The sequence below is a fragment of the Hydra vulgaris genome, chromosome 15, assembly GCF_038396675.1.
Source record: "Hydra vulgaris chromosome 15, alternate assembly HydraT2T_AEP".
NCBI classification, from domain to species: domain Eukaryota; kingdom Metazoa; phylum Cnidaria; class Hydrozoa; order Anthoathecata; family Hydridae; genus Hydra; species Hydra vulgaris.
In genome coordinates, this window is record NC_088934.1 from 13,117,828 (window position 1) to 13,136,778 (window position 18,951).

Here is an 18,951-nt window from a genome sequence, read left to right on the forward strand (position 1 = left end):
ATGTTATATAACCAAGAAATGTTGAATTTTAACTAAAAGCTTTTTTGTTTTTAATGTTTAGAAAAATTGAATAATATTTTATATTATTAAATATATATTTTGATATTGATTATAATATCAATATAAATTATTCTTCTGTTAAATATTTTATGCATGATTTTATAGCACAAAAAAAACTTCAATTTTTAAAAGTTATTCTTTACTCAATGTTACAAAGTTGTTTTTGTTTACTTTCAAAAAAACATTTCTTTATAAATTGATTTTTTTTTAATATATTTTTGTTTATTATGCTATGTGATTCTTATTGCTACATATCAAAAGTTACTTTAAACAACATTTCTAATTGTTAACATAAATTTATTTAATCCTTGAATTAAGTCACAATTTGTTTTAATGTTTTTATTAACTTAAACATTTTGTTAATCTAGTTTTTTTTATACTATTTTTATTTGTTTATACAATATATATAAAAAAAATATTTTTTTTACAAATTATGTATATACAAATAAATGTTACATCAGTTTCACTTTAAATAAAAGTTTTTATATTACTGATAAAGATGATTTTTAAAAAGTTAGTCATTATTGCTTCCCATATTTTTAAATTAAAATGGCTTTAACCTCAAACAATCCTGAGATCTAGGTCTGAAAAAATATTTTTCAATTAATAAAACTAAAAAATTGCTAAATGTAAAATTACAGAAAAGGTGAGTGATGTTAGTTACAGAATAGTTAGGCTAAGGTTTTGGATTCATCACTAGATATGAGTCTGTATTTAATTTAACAAGCAAGTTTGCTGAAAAAAAGATAGGCTGAAATAAAGTAAACATTTCAGATATTTACTTATATAATAATACATGTTGCAACTCAACTTCAAAAGACTTATTTAGGAATAATTTTTATTATGCAGAAAAATTCAAGTTAAAATTTATCACTGGTAGAAACATAAGAACAACACAATTCAGCTGCTATCAAAAACATGATGATGATACAGAATTCTAAGTCTATGTTGTTTGTAAAAAAAATTTAGATTAATATAAGTTTGAACATGAACATTTACACTAAAAGAATGACTTTAGACCAAGTCTGGTATATTTTGAAGAAAATAAGAAATTCTCATACAATATGGTAAGCAAAAAAGTAAATGTTCCGATTTTAGATAATGAGACATGCTGGTATTCTACATCTTGTATCAAGATGTAGAATCCCAGCATGTTGTTTGAAGAGTTAAGTTGTTTTAGTGACCTCTTAAAATAAGCTTTGTGATGTGAAAGTTAAAATTCAAAGGATCAACATCATTCCAGAAAAGTTTCTTAAGGATTGGAATAGAAAACTGGTTTACAATCAAGAATCTAGGACCAAGGATGAACACTCACAAAATTAATACAGAAACTAGAGAGAAAGCTTTTTGATCTTGGTTTCTAGTTGATTTTTTAAAGGCCGGCAATTTTTTAAGCCTGATTACACTGTATTATCAGTCACTGATAAGAGTAGTAGATATATATATATATATATATATATATATATATATATATATATATATATATATATATATATATATATATATATATATATATATATATACAGAACTCTTAACTGGTTGTCAGAAAGTTTTTCCGTATTTTGTTGTCAAAAAGTAAAAATTAAAATGCAAGACCGGAATTTTTTTTTTATTAATCGATAGACTGCCTGCCCCAACCAAACACTCGGTCGATGTAGCAGCACTCCCTTGCAAGTCAGGCGAAAAGATAGTCAATGTAGCAGCACTCCGTTGCAAGTCAGGCTATTTGTCAGTCGATATAGTAGCACTCCGTTGCAAGTCAGGCTATTTGTCAGTCGATATAGCAGCACTCCATTGCGAGTCAGGCTATTTGTCAGTCAATGTAGCAGCACTTTGTTGAGAGTAAGGCTATAAGATAGTAGCAATACTCCACGCATGATTTACAGTAAAAAAAATAAAAATAAAAACATTGTTTATATTGTTAAAAACATTCAGAATGTTTTTAAAAACATTCAGAATGTTTTTAAAAACATTCAGAATGTTTTTAAAAACATTCTGGTCAATTAAATTTGCGTTTTTGCGGGTTTTTTAAAAACAATTAATTTGTAATTAAATTAATGGTTTTTATTTTCTGACAACAGGCAAATATTGGACGAAAGTCAAAAGTAATTAAAAGTGAGGTATTTGTTGGCGTAAGAATCATTTTTTTCCTTTCGTACTTCCCAAATGCAACAATCTATAGAACTATATATATATATATATATATATATATATATATATATATATATATATATATATATATATATATATATATATATATATATATATATATATATATATATATATATATATATATATATATATATATATATATGTATATATATATATGTATGTATATATATATATATATATATATATATATATATATATATATATATATATATATATATATATATATATAAATATGTGTGTATATATATATATGCATATATATATATATATATATATATATATATATATATATATATATATTATATTTGTCACAGAGAACTTTGTAAGAACATTTAACTAGAAGTTTACACCTCCTTCCTTATTGATGGTTCAAAATATGCTCAGAGCTCATTTCAAACCCTGGATCTCTTGCTTCTAAAGCAAGTGCTCTAACCACTGTTAGAGCACTTGCTTTAGAAGGGTAACCACTGTTAGAGCACTTGCTTTAGAAGGGTGCCTAAACTTTCAAACCATATTTTATCTGTTTTGCAAAAATGTTGTTACAGCCTTTTTGCTCTAAGCCTGCTATATAGTAAAAAAAGTTCGGCTTGAGGAGAGTAGTTAGTAACACTAAATTTTTACTATCTAGTTCTGGACTAATCTACTGTTTATGTATTAATTTCAGGTTGATACCTCATTCTGCTCATTAAATATTGCTTACTAACAACAAAAGTTGTTTACATGGTTCTAGCAGACTATTTGGGTTAAGCTAAGTTTAAACCTGATTCTAATCAGGCTTGAGTAGGTTTAAAATCAGTTTTTAGTAGAAACTGTTTAGAATTTTCTTATAGTTCCTGTTGATCCTGAAAAGCGATATTTATATTTTCAAATACTTGGCGGTAAAGCATTTCTAGAGCATTTACAAGACCCTGAAGATATTCCTGGGAATGTGGTTAGTACTTTCACCATACATGTTCACTTTAATGGACAAAGATATAATTCAAAAGCGGTAGCTTGTGCATGTGAACCAGCATTTGAAGAAGGTATTTTTTGTACTTACAAATTTTTTGAGCATTTTTTATTGAATATGAAATCAAATATATACATATATATTAGGGTTGTTCACATAACCACTAGAAGAAAAAAATTTTCTCTGATCTGAATGCACACTATTTTGTGCCAATTGGCATTAAAATTTACTGTGCAAAAGATAATTAAAATAAATTAATGTTTAGAGGTTGCTCAATGGCCTTTTAGTTTTACAATAATAGCATTACGCCTTAAATAATTTCCTAATTTTATCCCATGTTCAATTTAGATAAAATATTAAACAAATTTGATGTACCATTGTCTTTTATGAGCTAACTTCTTTGGTCATGTGACAAGCAGCCATCTTGTCATCTGATGTTTTTGATTGAAAAACATTTTCATTAATTGTAATTTTTTGCTGAACAACTGAAATATTTAAAGATTTTGAGGTTCTTATTTATTTTAATCCTATAAAATAATAATAATAATAATAGCTGTTATGCCAATATCTTGTTTTTTAGTGCTAAATATTATTGGGTGACTTAACTTACTTTAGTGCAAACATAATTTAAAATATTGTTTCACATATTTTAAATTATGTTTGCAAATTAATATTTAATTTCTCAAGTTGAGTTTAATTTGGTCATTTAATTTTAGCTTGTTGCTGAAAATGAGTGAAAAGATAAGTTCTTCAAATTTTCCTTAGACACGTAATCGAACTGCAATATGGTTGATTGGTCAACCTGAGAAGAACCTACCAAACAATGTCCTTCCAATGATGGTTGATGTGTTAAGGACGTTTTTCCACAAAGCATTAAAACAAAAAGTTCCAGCCAGTGCAAAAGCAACATCTAATGATTTAGCTCACATCTGGAAAAAAGCCAGAATATTGTATCAAAAAAGAAAGCATGTGTTGATGAATATAATTTATTTAAAAAGAATAAAGGAAGAGCTAGTAAGTCACAGATTGCTAGAGAGAGAGATTTTAGTATCAAATTAGATTTACTGTTTGACATTTCACACAAGGATGCAAACAAGCTAATTAAAATTGATGAAGATAAAATATTTCTGGAAGACCAAAAGAATGCTCGTATGATAAAGATGGCTGGAGAAGATGTAAAATTATCTCAACAAGAAAAGCAAACAGCAGAGCGTCAACAAGCAGAAACAAAAAGAAAGCAGAATAAGGAAGAGAGAAGACAAAAAGCAAATGCTGTCCTTACCCCTAGCTGTAGCCACTTTAGTCTTGATTGTGATAGTGATAGCAAAGCAACAGAAGTCAGTGACATTCCTGATGACAATGATGATTATGAAATAGAAATTCCGGTTTATCACAAAAAACTAGTAACCTAATCAACTGACTGTGAACAAAGTCCTAAAAATAAAAAGCCACATATTCTCAAGGAAATTTTGTCTTCTCTAGATGTATCATTTATACTTGATCGAATCAATTTATCTGACCAAAAATTCACTATATTGGCAGCTGCAATTGCTAGAGCAAGTGGAGAGGACCTCCAAAGTACACCATTATCAAGATCAACAGTCCGCCACAAACATATCATGCACCATTCATCAACTGAAAATCATATTCGGCAGAAATTTATGTCAAGTGAGAAACAACATATGGTCGTCCACTGGGATGGTAAGATGATGAGAGACAGCATCAACTATGAAAATCCAATGTCCAATGTTGATAGAATTGCTATTGATGTGACTGGTCGTAATCTGGAGAAAATACTGGGTATTGTAAAGATATCATCTGGCACTGGACTGGCTCAAGCAAAAGCAACCTTCCAGTTACTGACCATATGGAATGTTGCAAATTATATTGTCGGTATGTGTTTTGACACAACAGCGTCAAACACTGGTTCCAAAAATGGTGTGTGCATCTTGCTAGAGAAGTTGATGAAGAAAAATCTTCTCTACTTTGCTTGTTGTCACCATATGCATGAAGTAGTTATTGGGGAAATATACTCAGTTTTGCTTGGACCCAGCAGTGGGCCCAACATAGCTCTATTTGAAAGTTTTCAGAAGTGTTGGCCAAGCATAAATCAAGCCAATTATGCTCCATTAGATGACGCCCATCTTGCTGAACCACAGCTTCAGCAACTTCGATCAGAGGCTGGCTGCTTTCTGCAGCCTTTCTTATTAGATGACTCTTTGTACTTTCCAAGAGAAGACTACAAAGAGATGATCGAGCTGTGCCTTTTAATTTTGGGTTTTCCGTTATCAGACTATGCCACCAAGAAGTATCGCTTTCGCATGCCGGGAGCTTATCACATGGCTAGATGGATGGCTAAAGTCATCTATTGTATGAAGATATACCTCTTAAGAAATTAATTCAAGCTGACTATGAAAGAACAGAACAACTTGTGCGAATTTTGTATCGTTGCTGCTCATATCTATGTACCAGCATGGATTGCCTGTCCAATTGCAAGTGATGCTCCAGCAAATGACCTGATGCTCTTCGCAAGGTCATTTCAAATACTGCTATGAAGAAGCTTCAAAATCACACCTGGTACCTTGGGTCAGAAATGATTCCGCTTTCATTATTTTCTGACGGTTTGTGACACAAAAAAAGTTGATTATTGAAGCTATGATTCAAAGTGGAGCTGATTGGAGTGCCAGGGGTATAAAGTGTCCAGCAGCAGAATTAAACAAGTTGGAAAAGAAGCAACTTCATGAGCTTGTTACATCATCATCAACTGCTGCTTTGCAACCACTTGGTCTCGATGTAACCATTTTATCTGGAACCGATCCAAAGACCTGGGAGGAAATTGCTGAATTTCGCTATACTAAAGCAATTGTTAAATCTGTGAAAGTTATCAATGACACTGCTGAGCGTTCTGTTGCTCTTATGAGCACATTTAATCAATCCATCACAAAATCTGAATCTGAAATGCAGAAACTAATACAAGTTGTTGAGGACAACAGAAAACGCATTCCAGATTGCCGCAAAATCATCTTGATGACATATGCCACTGTTGCTACAGACTAAACTTTTGATCTTGTAAATAGTGCAACATTTGAATGTTGTTTGCATTATTTAAGGAATTTTTTGAAAATGATTAATTGTATATCATAGCTATAACTCAAGTTTTTTAAATATTGTTGTTGCGGCGAATGCTTTTAACACAGTAAATTTTTATTTTCCTTGAGCAACCTCTAAATATTATCCAAAACACCTAAGATTTTGCACAGAAGTTTTTTTCCATCAAAGAAACAATATTTAAAACTGTGCAAAATTTAATTCAAACATTTTTTTTTTGGACACCCCAAATATATATATACACACACACACACACACACACACACACACGAGCACAGGGGCTATTCTAGACTTTTTTCGACAGCGTCAACCATATTTGGGCGCCTCCTAAATAAAAATTTGAGGACCTTTTTAACTTTTTTTTTTAATTTTTTTTACGGCAAATATTGTTTGTTTTTTCATGAAAAAACCCCAATATTCTGCTAAATTTTGCCGGGACAGGGGGGTATCGCTGCCTAAATCTTTTTCATAAAATAGGCCCTGATATATATATTTTAGTAATTATGTAGATATATCTTAGTTATGTAATATAAAGAGTATTTTATAATTCACCTCCCCAAGGCTGAGAAGGCCACTACAGATGAGGAGGCTACTTGTGGTTAACAGATGAGGAGGCTACTTGTGCTTCCATTAAGTTTGAAAAAAAAAAAATTTTATTTTTTGAATCCTTTTTTTTTTAAGTATCATGTTTTGTGTTTGTTGAAAAGAAAAAAAAAACTGAAAACAAGATACTAAAATGTTTTTAATTTTTGGTTCTTGTTGCAATAGTTGCTTATGATTTTAAAAAAATGGTAATGGTTAATAAATAAAATGATAATGGTTAATTGTTTACTATGTAATGTTGCATTTTAAAAGTTGAAAAAATTAATGTTTAGGTTTTTTAATGGAACTTAAAAAGAACACATCTTATGACAAGATGCAAGAAGCACCGTCATTGCTTTTAAATACTGATAAAATACATATTGTTCTCATTAAACATGATCCAACTGGAGATGTACACTTGATAAGCTCTCATCACCTAGAGTGGAGAGGTATTTTATGCTCGCCATCTGGTCATATACGAAACTCAATTGAGATGAATGGCGTTGCAACAGAATCTAAAATCCCGGTTGGTGTTTTGGATATAAGAATGGACTTGATTCCAAAGCTGCAACAAGTATGTAAGTGATTATTTGTAGTTATTTCACCAGAGCAAATAAAGCAACCTGCTATTAGTTATTAAAATTATTATAATATTAAAATTCTAATGATGTATTATGGTTTTAATGCAATTTTTATTTTTTTTGTATTTTTTTTATTAACTTAATTGTTTATTTTTAGGAGTTATTAGGTTCTATATTATGTATTATTTTTAATACCTATATCCAAACAGAATATAAAATAAGTTTTTAGCTTTAGTGAAAATTCCAAAAATTTCATTTTGGATTTTGGTAAACAAAAGTTGAAGACAATCAGAACAGGTGCATAGGTTGGTTGCAGTCAGAAATTTTTACCATGGGTCATAGGCCTTTATTCCATCTTTATCACAGCTCTACATTATGTTGATTTTTCCTATTAAAAAAAAAAAATTGAAAATCACAATTGTCTAAAATTTGACTTGGCATTCATTTAATAACACAATAAAACAATTCAAAACTATTGATTTAATACACAATCAGCAATCCCAACCTAACTGTCTCAGAACTAACTCAAAGTGTTTGAAGTCTGCAAAAAATATTAAATTTAAAAACTTAATAAAATGATATTTAAGCTAAAATTTTGAGTTAAAATGCATGAGAACAACAGACATTTGAAAATTATTTTTTATTTACTTTCAAATGAATAACCTTGCTATGCTTGAATAAATTTGAGAAAAAAAGGAAAAATGAGCTTTACATAAATGAATTTTATAAATCAAACTTGAAAAACATGTAATTGCAATAGATAAATTATGAACCAATAGCGAATGAATATTACATAGTTTTTACATATATTTATTTTTGCATGCCATAACTTTAAGAGGTTCAGATCGGCAGTTGTATGTCATTGTAAAGCAAAACTAGGTTGGCTTTTGCATACATACATTGATCTGATTGCAATCACAAGTTATACCAAATATGTACTAAAACTTATATTTTTAAGATCTTAACTATTTTTACATTAACTATATCACTTATATTTTATATTTTCAATAACAACGACAAAACTCTATTTATACAAAAATTTCGTTCAATAACAACAAAATTTAATAAACACTATTAATCAAATAGTCGCCATATAACTGTTGTTCAGTTCTTTATTGCCATAATGGCGCTATTTACTGGTTATAGCTATTGTGGTGTTGGATTTTTGTTCTATATGCCGATTTAGTTGTCTTCCAATTGTTCTCCCCCTCTTTGATAGACTCCAGTCTATTAAATATTCTTAATTATCAAACAAAAAAAAGACACACCTTTGTAATTGGTCGTATAAATTCTTTTAAATGTTTGACAGCCTTGACCATTATTTCAAATACACCGCCAAGATGAAGTCCTAGCGGAGCATTAAAGTGCCACTTGATTCCTTTATTAGCTGTAGAGTTAGTAATTTTATCCTTACTAAGTCGTTGACAAGTTTTTTTAGTTCACATCCTCCAACATGAGATGTACTGCTCGTTACTAAACAGGTAAACAAGCATAAGTTTCTTTTTTGTCGTATCTTCCCTCTACCTTGCTGAAAAAGAAATGGACTAGCAAAATCAATACTAATTCTAGCAAACGCACATAGAGGTTCTTTGAAGCGCATTGCTAGTAGAGGGGTTATCAACTGTTGAGCAGGTTTACATCTTAATTTATATTTGTTGCATTTTGCTTCTGCATCTCGGATATCTTCTCCTCCTCGAATGTCCCAATATTGTTCTGACAATTTTGTTAATAATTGATTTGTTCCTATCACATGATTGGCTTTGTCATGGTAATGTTTAACAATTAATTTTGTTATTGTATGACCTCTTGGCAAAATGATTGGATGCTTAACATTGTAGGGTAAGTAATGGGCATTTTGCAATCGGCAACAAGGTCGCAATAATCCGTCTTCGTCAATTTAAAGAAATGATTTTGCTTAATATCAATATTGGTTTTCCTATTTTAATGTTGTTATATTTTTTTTTAAAGCTTTCTTGTTGAGCTTTAGTAATGATTTCTTTTTCACTTTTATGATATTCATCAGCTGTTATATTACCCTTTTTACGAAATTCTGCTTCAAATTGACAGTTTCCTATAAATTGTTGCACCCATTCATTTATACTGACAAGTCTTTTCCAACATGAGATCTTATTTATATCAAGCAATTTATTTGTTATTTCAGTGGATAATGCAAAATTCATTAGTACTGGATTTTTCTTTGCTTCAATTGAAGCCTCTGTGTTACTTCAATGTGATTCTGTGGCCATTTTTCTTCTGAAGAATTCAGGAAACTCGGTGCCACCATACATTATTTATATACATACTTTCTAATTCATTAACTGTTGTTCCTCTTGTTAGTAAATCAGCTACCTTTTTTGTTGGTATGTATCTCCATTGTTTTAGTTCAGTCTTTGACTGAATGAATCCATTGCGGTTAGCAACAAATGGTTTCAGCTTTTGATTTTTTTTTAATCCACCATAAAACATTAAGACTATCACACCATATAGTTACGTCCTTAGATTCCAGCTTCAATGCTTTGACAATCTTCTCTGCAAGTTGTAAACTGAGGACAGCTCTACTTGGTATACTAATAGATTGCAATGGATTTACTCAGGCTTTTGATATTGTGATCTACAGGTCACTTCTCCAGTGTCATATAAACATTGTTGATAAGCAACAGCACTTCCATTGTGCAATATCCATTCATTTACATGTTTCATTCATTTACATGTTTCAATTTCCACAAATTCTTTATTTAGTTTTTCAATTTATTTATTGGGTTTTCCTGCATTTTTTTTTTGATTCCAGAAACTTGTATTTCTTTGATAATTCAGCTATTATCTTGAGAGCTTCGTTTTGAGTCTTTGTTAATTGATTACTCAATTCATGTAACTGGTTTTTACAAGTGGGTTCATCGTCTCCAAGTTACGGAATAATTTGATGTTTAGTTCATGTAAACAAAAACTTTAGAAATATTTTCTTCCTGTTCAATGCTGATACTTCATTTTTAAACGGTTAACTGATCTTTCATTTGGTTATTTGACTTTTGATTTTTTCTTTTTACCATTCTTCCGTGTTGAAGAAACTACTATCTGCTACCAATTATGATCCGATGCCGATCACAAATTATACTGAATATGTATTAAAACTTATATTTTCCAGATCTTAACGTTTTTTACATCACTTATATTTTATATTTTCAACAACAACAAAACTCTATTTATACAAAAAATTCGTTCAATAACAAAAACATTCAATAAACACTATTGTTCAAATAGTCGCCGCATAATTGTTATTCAGTTTGTTATAGCCATATTGGCGCTATTTACTGGTTATAGCTATCGTGGTATTGGAATGTTGTTTTATATGCTGATTCAGTTTTGCTCCTATCATACATACATACATACATACATACATACATACATACATACATACATACATACATACATACATACATACATACATACACTGTGTTATAAGACACAGTGTTATAAAACAGGTTCTAACCTTAACTTTCTGACCCAGGAAAACCTTTTAGTGAAATAATAGCCCTTACTATGGGGATCACTTAGATATAAGTATCAAAATCAGTTTACAACACCCTGACAAGTTATTTAAATTTGAATATTCATCCCTTTAAACGCCAACATTTTTTAAACATTAATATTTATTAAAATGTATCATAAACATATTAAACACATTTTGCGTTTAATAGGATATTTTATTGATTGCACAAACATGCAATATGAGAGTTTATTTTGCTTTTTACAGTAGTAAAAAATCTCCAATTTACATCAATATAAACAAGGAAAGCAAAATTATATATTCTTGAAGTTATACAAGTAACACACATATATATTCACAAAAAGATTGTTTCTTTAACACAAATATATTCACAAAAAGACTTTATGAATATATTTGTATTGACTTGTTTATATATTGTGTTGACTTCATTTCTTTTAAATGGAACAAATTCAAAAATTATTCATTCTTGAATCTTTTCCTAAAATGACTTTTCACAAGCAATATTTACTATTGAAGTCAGGGAGGCAACATTACAACTTTTTACTGTATTCAGAATGATGATTGGGCCTTGTGTACCTTTGCTAATTATTTGAAAGTTGTGATTGCTTCTGTTGCCTGTTCTGAGTAAAACCTTAGAGCTTGACCATAACTGTTGATGAAGTCTTTCACATGGAAAAATCTTCATGGATCTTGGGCGTTATTGGCGCATTTTGATATGCCAGATAAGACTCTCTGAATGTTTTAGTTATTTGTGGGTAGTTTAGATCAAGGTTGCATCCAAAACAGCCGGACACTACTGCATTGAATTTTTGAAAAGCATAAGTTAATGGGAATGCTGCAATGCATGAGTGTTTCTAAGCAATTGATTGAAGAATATCAATGTTGTGTTGCAGTTTTCTGCACTCATTTCCTGCAAAACAGAAATGTTATTTAATCAGCCCAAAGAGTTGCTCGAAGAAAATTTTAAAGTAGCAAAGCAAAAAGATGATTTAAAACTTCAATTAGGAGATGCAATTCCATTGGAGGAAGGAACTTCAAAACCAAAGTGTCTCCAGGTAGTTTAAATATTAAAGAATGAACAACATTTTTGTAGTCACAAGCATTTTCTGGTATTGAAACCTGCTGACATAAAGAGTGAGACATTTTTTTCCAGAGACTCAAAAGTCCTCAATATCCCTTGATTTACAAGTTCTTTTGAACCAGATTCACACCAGGTGCAGCGATGTGCACGTGTGTGCTTGAAACCCACAAATAATATTTGCAAGTTTTAGATCACAGGACAGGACAAATTCCTGGTCTTTCAAGTTAATCAACTTAAATAAATGCAAAACGTTATTATAATTTGTTAAAAGATTCTCAGAGACAGCAATGATGAGTTGTTTTTGACACCATTGTCCTTGTGCAGTTGAGTTTTGCTGGGGGAATGCTAGGTTCATGATTTAATTCAATAATACCCCTGCTAACTTTCAGAAATCCACCTCCTCCATCAATTCCAACTTTTACAATGTGACTTTTTGATGTACTTCTTATAGCTATAATTTCATTTTTAAGCTCATGGAAATCCTTACAATGTATGACAGTTCTCAAACATCCAGCATGATTTTGAATTGATGAGCTTGTAAAATGGTGTACAAGCTGCTCATTGAATTTGTCAAGTTTTATGGCATAATTTTTGTCAACAATCTGTTGTGAGGTTGACTGATTAATAGTAGCTGCTAACCTCTTGATGCCATTATTTAAAAGCCCTGTGTTTGCTTGAACTGGAGCAAGGTCTTTTACACTTATTGATAAACTTGGAGAGAAAAGTTGTCTAACTGATGATAAATCTATAATGAATGTAAAAGTTAAAAATTTAACCTCTCAATTATTTGAACTATTAAAAACTAAACTCATACTTAAAACATCCTGTTACTGAAAACATCCTTCCACCATAAGATTGACTTAATTGAACAGTTCCATATGGAGAAGGAGCTTTATTTGAAACAACAAGGGTTGGAATTCTTTCTGATCCCAAAGGATCCTTTGTTACAACACCAACAAGATTATTTCTCAAAGTGTCTTTTGTGCAGTTGTGAGGCAATCCTCTGCCAATAATAAAAAAGCAATCTGAGCATCTTTTTTGACTATTTAACAAGATGTTCTAGCTGCTGAACTTTGTGCATATTCAATTTTCATTTGACTATTGTTTCTCAGTTTTCCAATTAAACAGATCAAGCAGTCACATTGAAAATCTCGAGTTTCTGGTTGAAGTTTTATAGTCTCAAACTTATACAATGATGGAAATGTTCTCTGCACTTACCTTCCTTCTTAAACAAGAGCGACATTTTTCACAAATTTCAAGTTTGTCATCATTAAAGTTGATTTTCTCTTTCAGTTTAATCTGACATCTTTCTTTTAGATTTGATGTTTGCTCTTGTTGACATTTACTAAAACAAAAAAAATAAACAGTTTTCCTTGTACATTCTTGGTGGTTTTTAGCAGTATGTGGAATTTTTTGTAAAGTTAGATGTGCACAGTTTAGCTCTCATTAGAAAAGTAAAAATGTGATCCCCATAGTTTGGGCTATCTTTCCACCAAAGGGTTTTTCTCGGGTTAAAAAGTTAAGGTTAAAACTTGTTTTATAATACTGTGACATAAATACAGTCCTCAGAATTTAAAAAAAAAAAGACACTTTTAGGTTGGCGTTACCGAATCACTACCGAAAAGTATTTATGAAAAAATAAATAAAAAATAAAATGTTTCTTTTTTCTTTCTTTTTTAAAAAGTGCAGATAAATCATTGAAAAAAAAATCTTCAAGTGAAATCTTGTTGAATGTTGCTTTTTTTTTTTAAATTACATCAAAAGTTAAACAAGAATTTGTTTGTTAAACAGTACTGTATCATGATTTCATTGTCAAAAATATTAAGTCGATAATTATAAAAATGTTTAAATCCCAGCCTTAGAGTAGTCAATTTTAAAAAGATTATTTTATATTTAAATCCAATTTGTATTTTTTTTTTTTGTTTAAATAGATTTTATCAATGGATGTCATAACAACTCAGATGAATTTAGAGAGAAGTCGTTTAGCTGAAAGAGAGCGTTTGTTTTTGTGTTATTCAAAACAATGGTGGCGTGAATATTTACAAATAAGGTCATCTCATTCTAATAGGCTAGTTAAAATTTTTGCTCAAGATGAAAATTCAGTTCATCGTCTTGTATGCTCCTACATAAAACCTTTAAAATCTGGACGGCTTATTGACACTCCAAGACAAGCAGCAAGGTTTATTTTTTAAGTAGTGCAAATGCTTTAACTGATGTTTTAAGTAAAATGTTATTGAAATTATTGTTTGTGGTGATTTCATTAGATTTGTTTCATTATTTGCTTATCAAAATTATCCATCAATGAGTGGTGGGTCACATGAAATGTGGACAACAAGGCACTGTTTTCTTTCCAGAGGAAAAGGGGTAAGGTAATGCATTTATATGAGTGTGAGTATATATATATATGTGGGCAATTCCACGGCGGAAACTGAAAAAGTAGTCAAATTTTAAACTCTTTTTTGTCAGTTTTTAACAAATGAATATTGATGTAGACACATGAAAGTTTATTTAAAATATACCTTTAGTTCTAAAATAAATGTATTTAAGTCATTTTTATGGTTCCGAAAGTTACAGTTTTTCTCATTGATGCATGTTAAAAAAGTACCACTGTAAAATGTTATATTACCCATGATTTTTTTTGTATATTCCGAAATATTTTAAAGTGATAATGGAGCTAAGATGTTCAATTTCTTGTTGGTCAAATTTTTTTCTTTAAAAAATAAATATATTTCAAAAAAGTACTAAAATAATTTTTGCAATTTTCATGTAACTTAAGTTAACAAAAACATGATCAAGTTTTGTTTTTTCTGAAATTTAGTTTGAAAACTTAAATTTTGTAATATTATATGTGAAAGAATATTAAATCTTATATTTATACATTAAGATTTTTGAATAACGATGCTTAGTTAAGACACATTTTAATTTTGAATTTGTGTAGCGTAAGTTAAAACTACATTTATTTACAAAAGTTTTAGCGCTTTTTTCGTAAAGTTTTTTAACATAAAAAAAACATTTTCCATCGCAACTCCCAAGGGATTTGAAAAAAACAAAAAATTTTTAAAGTTACGGTTGTTTATAAAGACGAAAACTATTTTACATCGCAATTCCCTAAAGGTTTTTTTTATTCTTTATACGTCAATAAGTTTTGATTAATTAAAAGATATTCAAGCAAAACTTAGCAAAATTTGCTTTGCATTTTAAAGTGGCTAAAAGTTCTAAACAGAGAGTTAAAACTTATCAAGCTGCTTATCACCAGCGTGATTCCGAACGGGAAAAATATATGAATGCTGATCACCAAAAAGCTCATCATCAACGAATAAAACAAGATCCGGAAAAAAAAATGAAAGAAAGAGAAAAAATAAAGGAAAGAGTCCGAAAGTATCAAATCAAAAAGAAAGATTCTGCAAGAACAGTTAATTTTTCTACCATTATGAGTGTTCAAACAAAAGGGAAATTGCTCAAGAAAGTCCAAAAATTATTGCCCAAAGATCCCGCACAACGTTACGAAGTCCTAGCCACATTGCTGAATGGATCATTCAACAAAGACACTACTCTTCCATTAAATAGCGTGAATAATCCAGCTTTAACTGAAGTAGAAATAAAAGTAAAAAGGTTCTACTGCGAAGATGACATTAGTCCACTGTCACCTTTTAACCATGAAAGAAGCGTACCAGCTTTTTAAAAATGATCACTTAGATATCAAGATTGGATTATGCAGGTTTTGTGAACTAAGACCAGTAAACGTTCGATCTATTGCAAATTTGCCTCATAATGTATGCGTTTGTACTTACCACGAAAATATGCGATTTGCTTTGGATTCCTTGGTGAAAGTTGATCGTATCTGGCAAAAAATTCTTAAAACTTTCACCATTGCATCTGACTCTCTGCATCACACAAAGACCTCCTTAATTGCAAATTTGGATAAGTTATTGGAGTTTATTTCATTTAATACCCAAGAAATTCACATTTTTAGCGATAATGCTACATCGCAGTTTAAAAATAAAGTTGTGATGAGCGCAATAATGCACTTTGAAAAGAAATTTAACAGAATAATATTTTGGCATTTTTTTGCAACAATGCACGGCAAAGGAGTTGTCGATGATGTTGGGGCTACTGTAAAGCGTTTGGCAACCAACAGAGTAAAGTCTGGAAAAATTGAAATCCAATCAGCTAATGATTTTGTGAATGCTATTCAAGACATAAATGTCAAAATTCTATATTTGTCAGAAGAAGAAAAGTCCCCTTCCGTTTATTCAGCAGGGAAGAGTAAATAATTAGCAGCATTTTAAAAAATAAGCCGGCACATAAAAATTATATGCGTAAGTAAAATTTTCGAATAACTGTAACATTTTCTTATTTGAATAACTCAATAAAAATTAATAAAGTTATCATACCAAATGTAATTTTTTAAGTTGCTCTTGCGCTTCAGAAATTTAAAAACTTCATTAATATCAACAACAAAATCTGTCGGTAGAGAGTCACCAGTTATTGAAAATTACTTTTGTTAATTACTTTGAATGAATGAGTTTTAATACAACTGCCGTTCTTTTTTTACATAACCCTAAAAAATCTATCACAAAATAGTAGATATAAAAATTCCACGAAAATAATCGCAAGGTAACATAAGTGATGTAACATAAGTTAAAAACCTAGTATCAAGAAAACACGTATATCTTTCTTAGCCGGTCACCTCTGATAATTTTTTTTTTATTATTGTAATTAGTATTGAATTCCCAACATCTTGTAAAAGTTTCTAACACGATCCCCATTAATGGTTCGCAAATATTTGACCTAAAAGTTGCAACACTTTTTTTAACTTGTTTTCTGCGTAACGTAAGTTAAGTGGCATTTTCGGTAATAAATTCGCCCTCTTTTGGCTAGACTCAAAACTTTTTAGCTTGTTTTATTATACTCAGTGTTTAATCAATAAAGATTCATCAGAACTCAATCAATTTCTGATGAGTTAAAATTGATGAAACACTATTTAAAATAAAGTTTAATAAGTGATTTTCTACTAATTTTTTTCTTATAAGTTTTGCTTTATAAAACCAAACTTAAATAAAAAACAAAACATCTTACAACGTTTAAAACAAATTGAGTTAAAATAAAATCTAAATTGTGTTTTAATAAACCTATATGCGGTATGTGTTTTAATAAACCTATATGCGGTATATATGCGGTAGTGGTGTAGTGGTAGTGCGCTCGCTTCACAAGCGAGAGGTTCCGAGTTCGATCCCCACCACGTCCCTGGTAGTACCGCGCTCAACTTGTTTCTCCGCGCAGCGGCCTTGTTCGTCAAGGTTTGTGTTTCGGAGTTATAGAGTTGAGAGAGGGTTATAACCACAATTAAGTAGCCTCCTCATCTGTAGTGGCCTTCTGGGCCTTGAGGAGGTGAAATAACAAAAAAAAAAAAAACATTTTTATATACATTCATTTTTATAGACATTCTTAGACTTGAGAAACACTTTCTTAACAAGTTGTGTGTATGGGTGGTTTGACCATGTCACTTTTTTAGATAAGGTTTGCTTTCTGGTTTGTCATAAAAATATTATAACACTCTCATTGTAGTAGAGTGTTATTACTCCTGAGAGCATTGCATTAAAATCTACTACAATAAAATTATGAGCATTGCAAAAAGTTATTATTAGTAGTTTGACAGTACAGCCATATTTTAGCAGAAAGCATACCACAATGAACTAATCTCAGAGGTAAAACTAAAGAAAATGAGTGTTATTTTGTTAGTTATTCGATTTTAAATTGTAATGTTTACCTAGTTTGTTTTTTTTTGTTTTTTTTTTTGTTTAGTAATAATATAAAAATTAGTGACATTCATGGATTTATACAACAAAACGAACTAATTCCGAATGACAATTTTTTTTTTTCGTTGATATTTATTCTTCTAGTTTTCTGTAGATATTTAGTTTTAACTAATAAAGGGTTCCGAGTGCAAAAACCTTTTATAAGAATATCAAAAAAGGTGGATAGCTGCAATAAATGATAATACTCATTTTGAGATAAGTAATAAAAATTGGCTAGCTAAAGATTCTCAATATACCTTCAGTACATTAAATGCTACATCATCAGTTAATGAAGTTGGGAAACCATGTTGCTCTATTAAAAAAACTTGTAACTGAACAAAAAAAAAGAAAGCTTGACAATGTTATTAATAGTGCCAAACTACTTCATGTAACAAAAAATTGAAACTAAAATGTGAGTTTAAGTACAAGATTTGCAGAAAAATTGTTGAAACCCCATTAAAGCTGCGAAGAAATATTGACTTGATGAAGTTTTAGCATTAACTATTGATGGTGATATTTAAACAAGGTCTAACAAATAAAGAGTGCTCGATTATTATTTGCATAGTACGATTAGATCATTATTAAAGATACATTAACATATAGAGAGAGATGGTAAATAATCTACAGACTTGTCGTGAATATATGATAATTCGATAATAGAGTTTCAAATCTAGTAATAAATTTTCATATTTTCTTAAGTACGCATTTTTACATTTTTTTACAATGGTTATGCCTGCGTGATTATTTTATTCTGGTTTTCTGTTGTCAAAAAAAAATTGTATGCATTGTCATATAAGGCATGTGACTGCCCATGCCTCCTGAGAAGGTTTGTTGCAATTTTTTTAGATATTCATGCAAAACTTATTATTAAAACTCTGAGTGCAACAATAAATAATGTGGTATATATATATTATTTGTATTAGTTTTAGTATTTTATTTTAGTATTAGCTTTTAGTATATTTAGTATTATTAGCTTTGTATTAGTATTATTATTTTTTGGAATTTAAAAAATATTGTTAATAATAAATATTTTGAAAAAAAAAGATTTACTTTTGTTTACTGGTTTGACTATCTTTTGCTTTATATTGGTTAAATATCATATTTCAAGTTTATAT

The 18,951-nt window shown here is 29.8% G+C and overlaps 1 protein-coding gene across 3 annotated transcripts in view; it reads left to right on the forward strand.

The window, feature by feature from the left end:
• The window catches only part of LOC136071985 (centrosomal protein of 76 kDa-like), a 72,897-nt gene that overhangs the window by 29,466 nt on the left and 24,480 nt on the right, over nucleotides 1-18,951 (forward strand). For 2 of the 3 annotated variants that reach the window (XM_065818948.1, XM_065818949.1), the window contains exons 4-7: nucleotides 3,063-3,254; nucleotides 7,165-7,445; nucleotides 13,970-14,217; nucleotides 14,303-14,402. In XM_065818948.1, the coding sequence (XP_065675020.1) occupies nucleotides 3,063-3,254; nucleotides 7,165-7,445; nucleotides 13,970-14,217; nucleotides 14,303-14,402 (821 nt within the window). The remainder of the gene's footprint in view (nucleotides 1-3,062; nucleotides 3,255-7,164; nucleotides 7,446-13,969; nucleotides 14,218-14,302; nucleotides 14,403-18,951) is intronic. The other variant, XM_065818950.1, reaches the window with a different exon arrangement.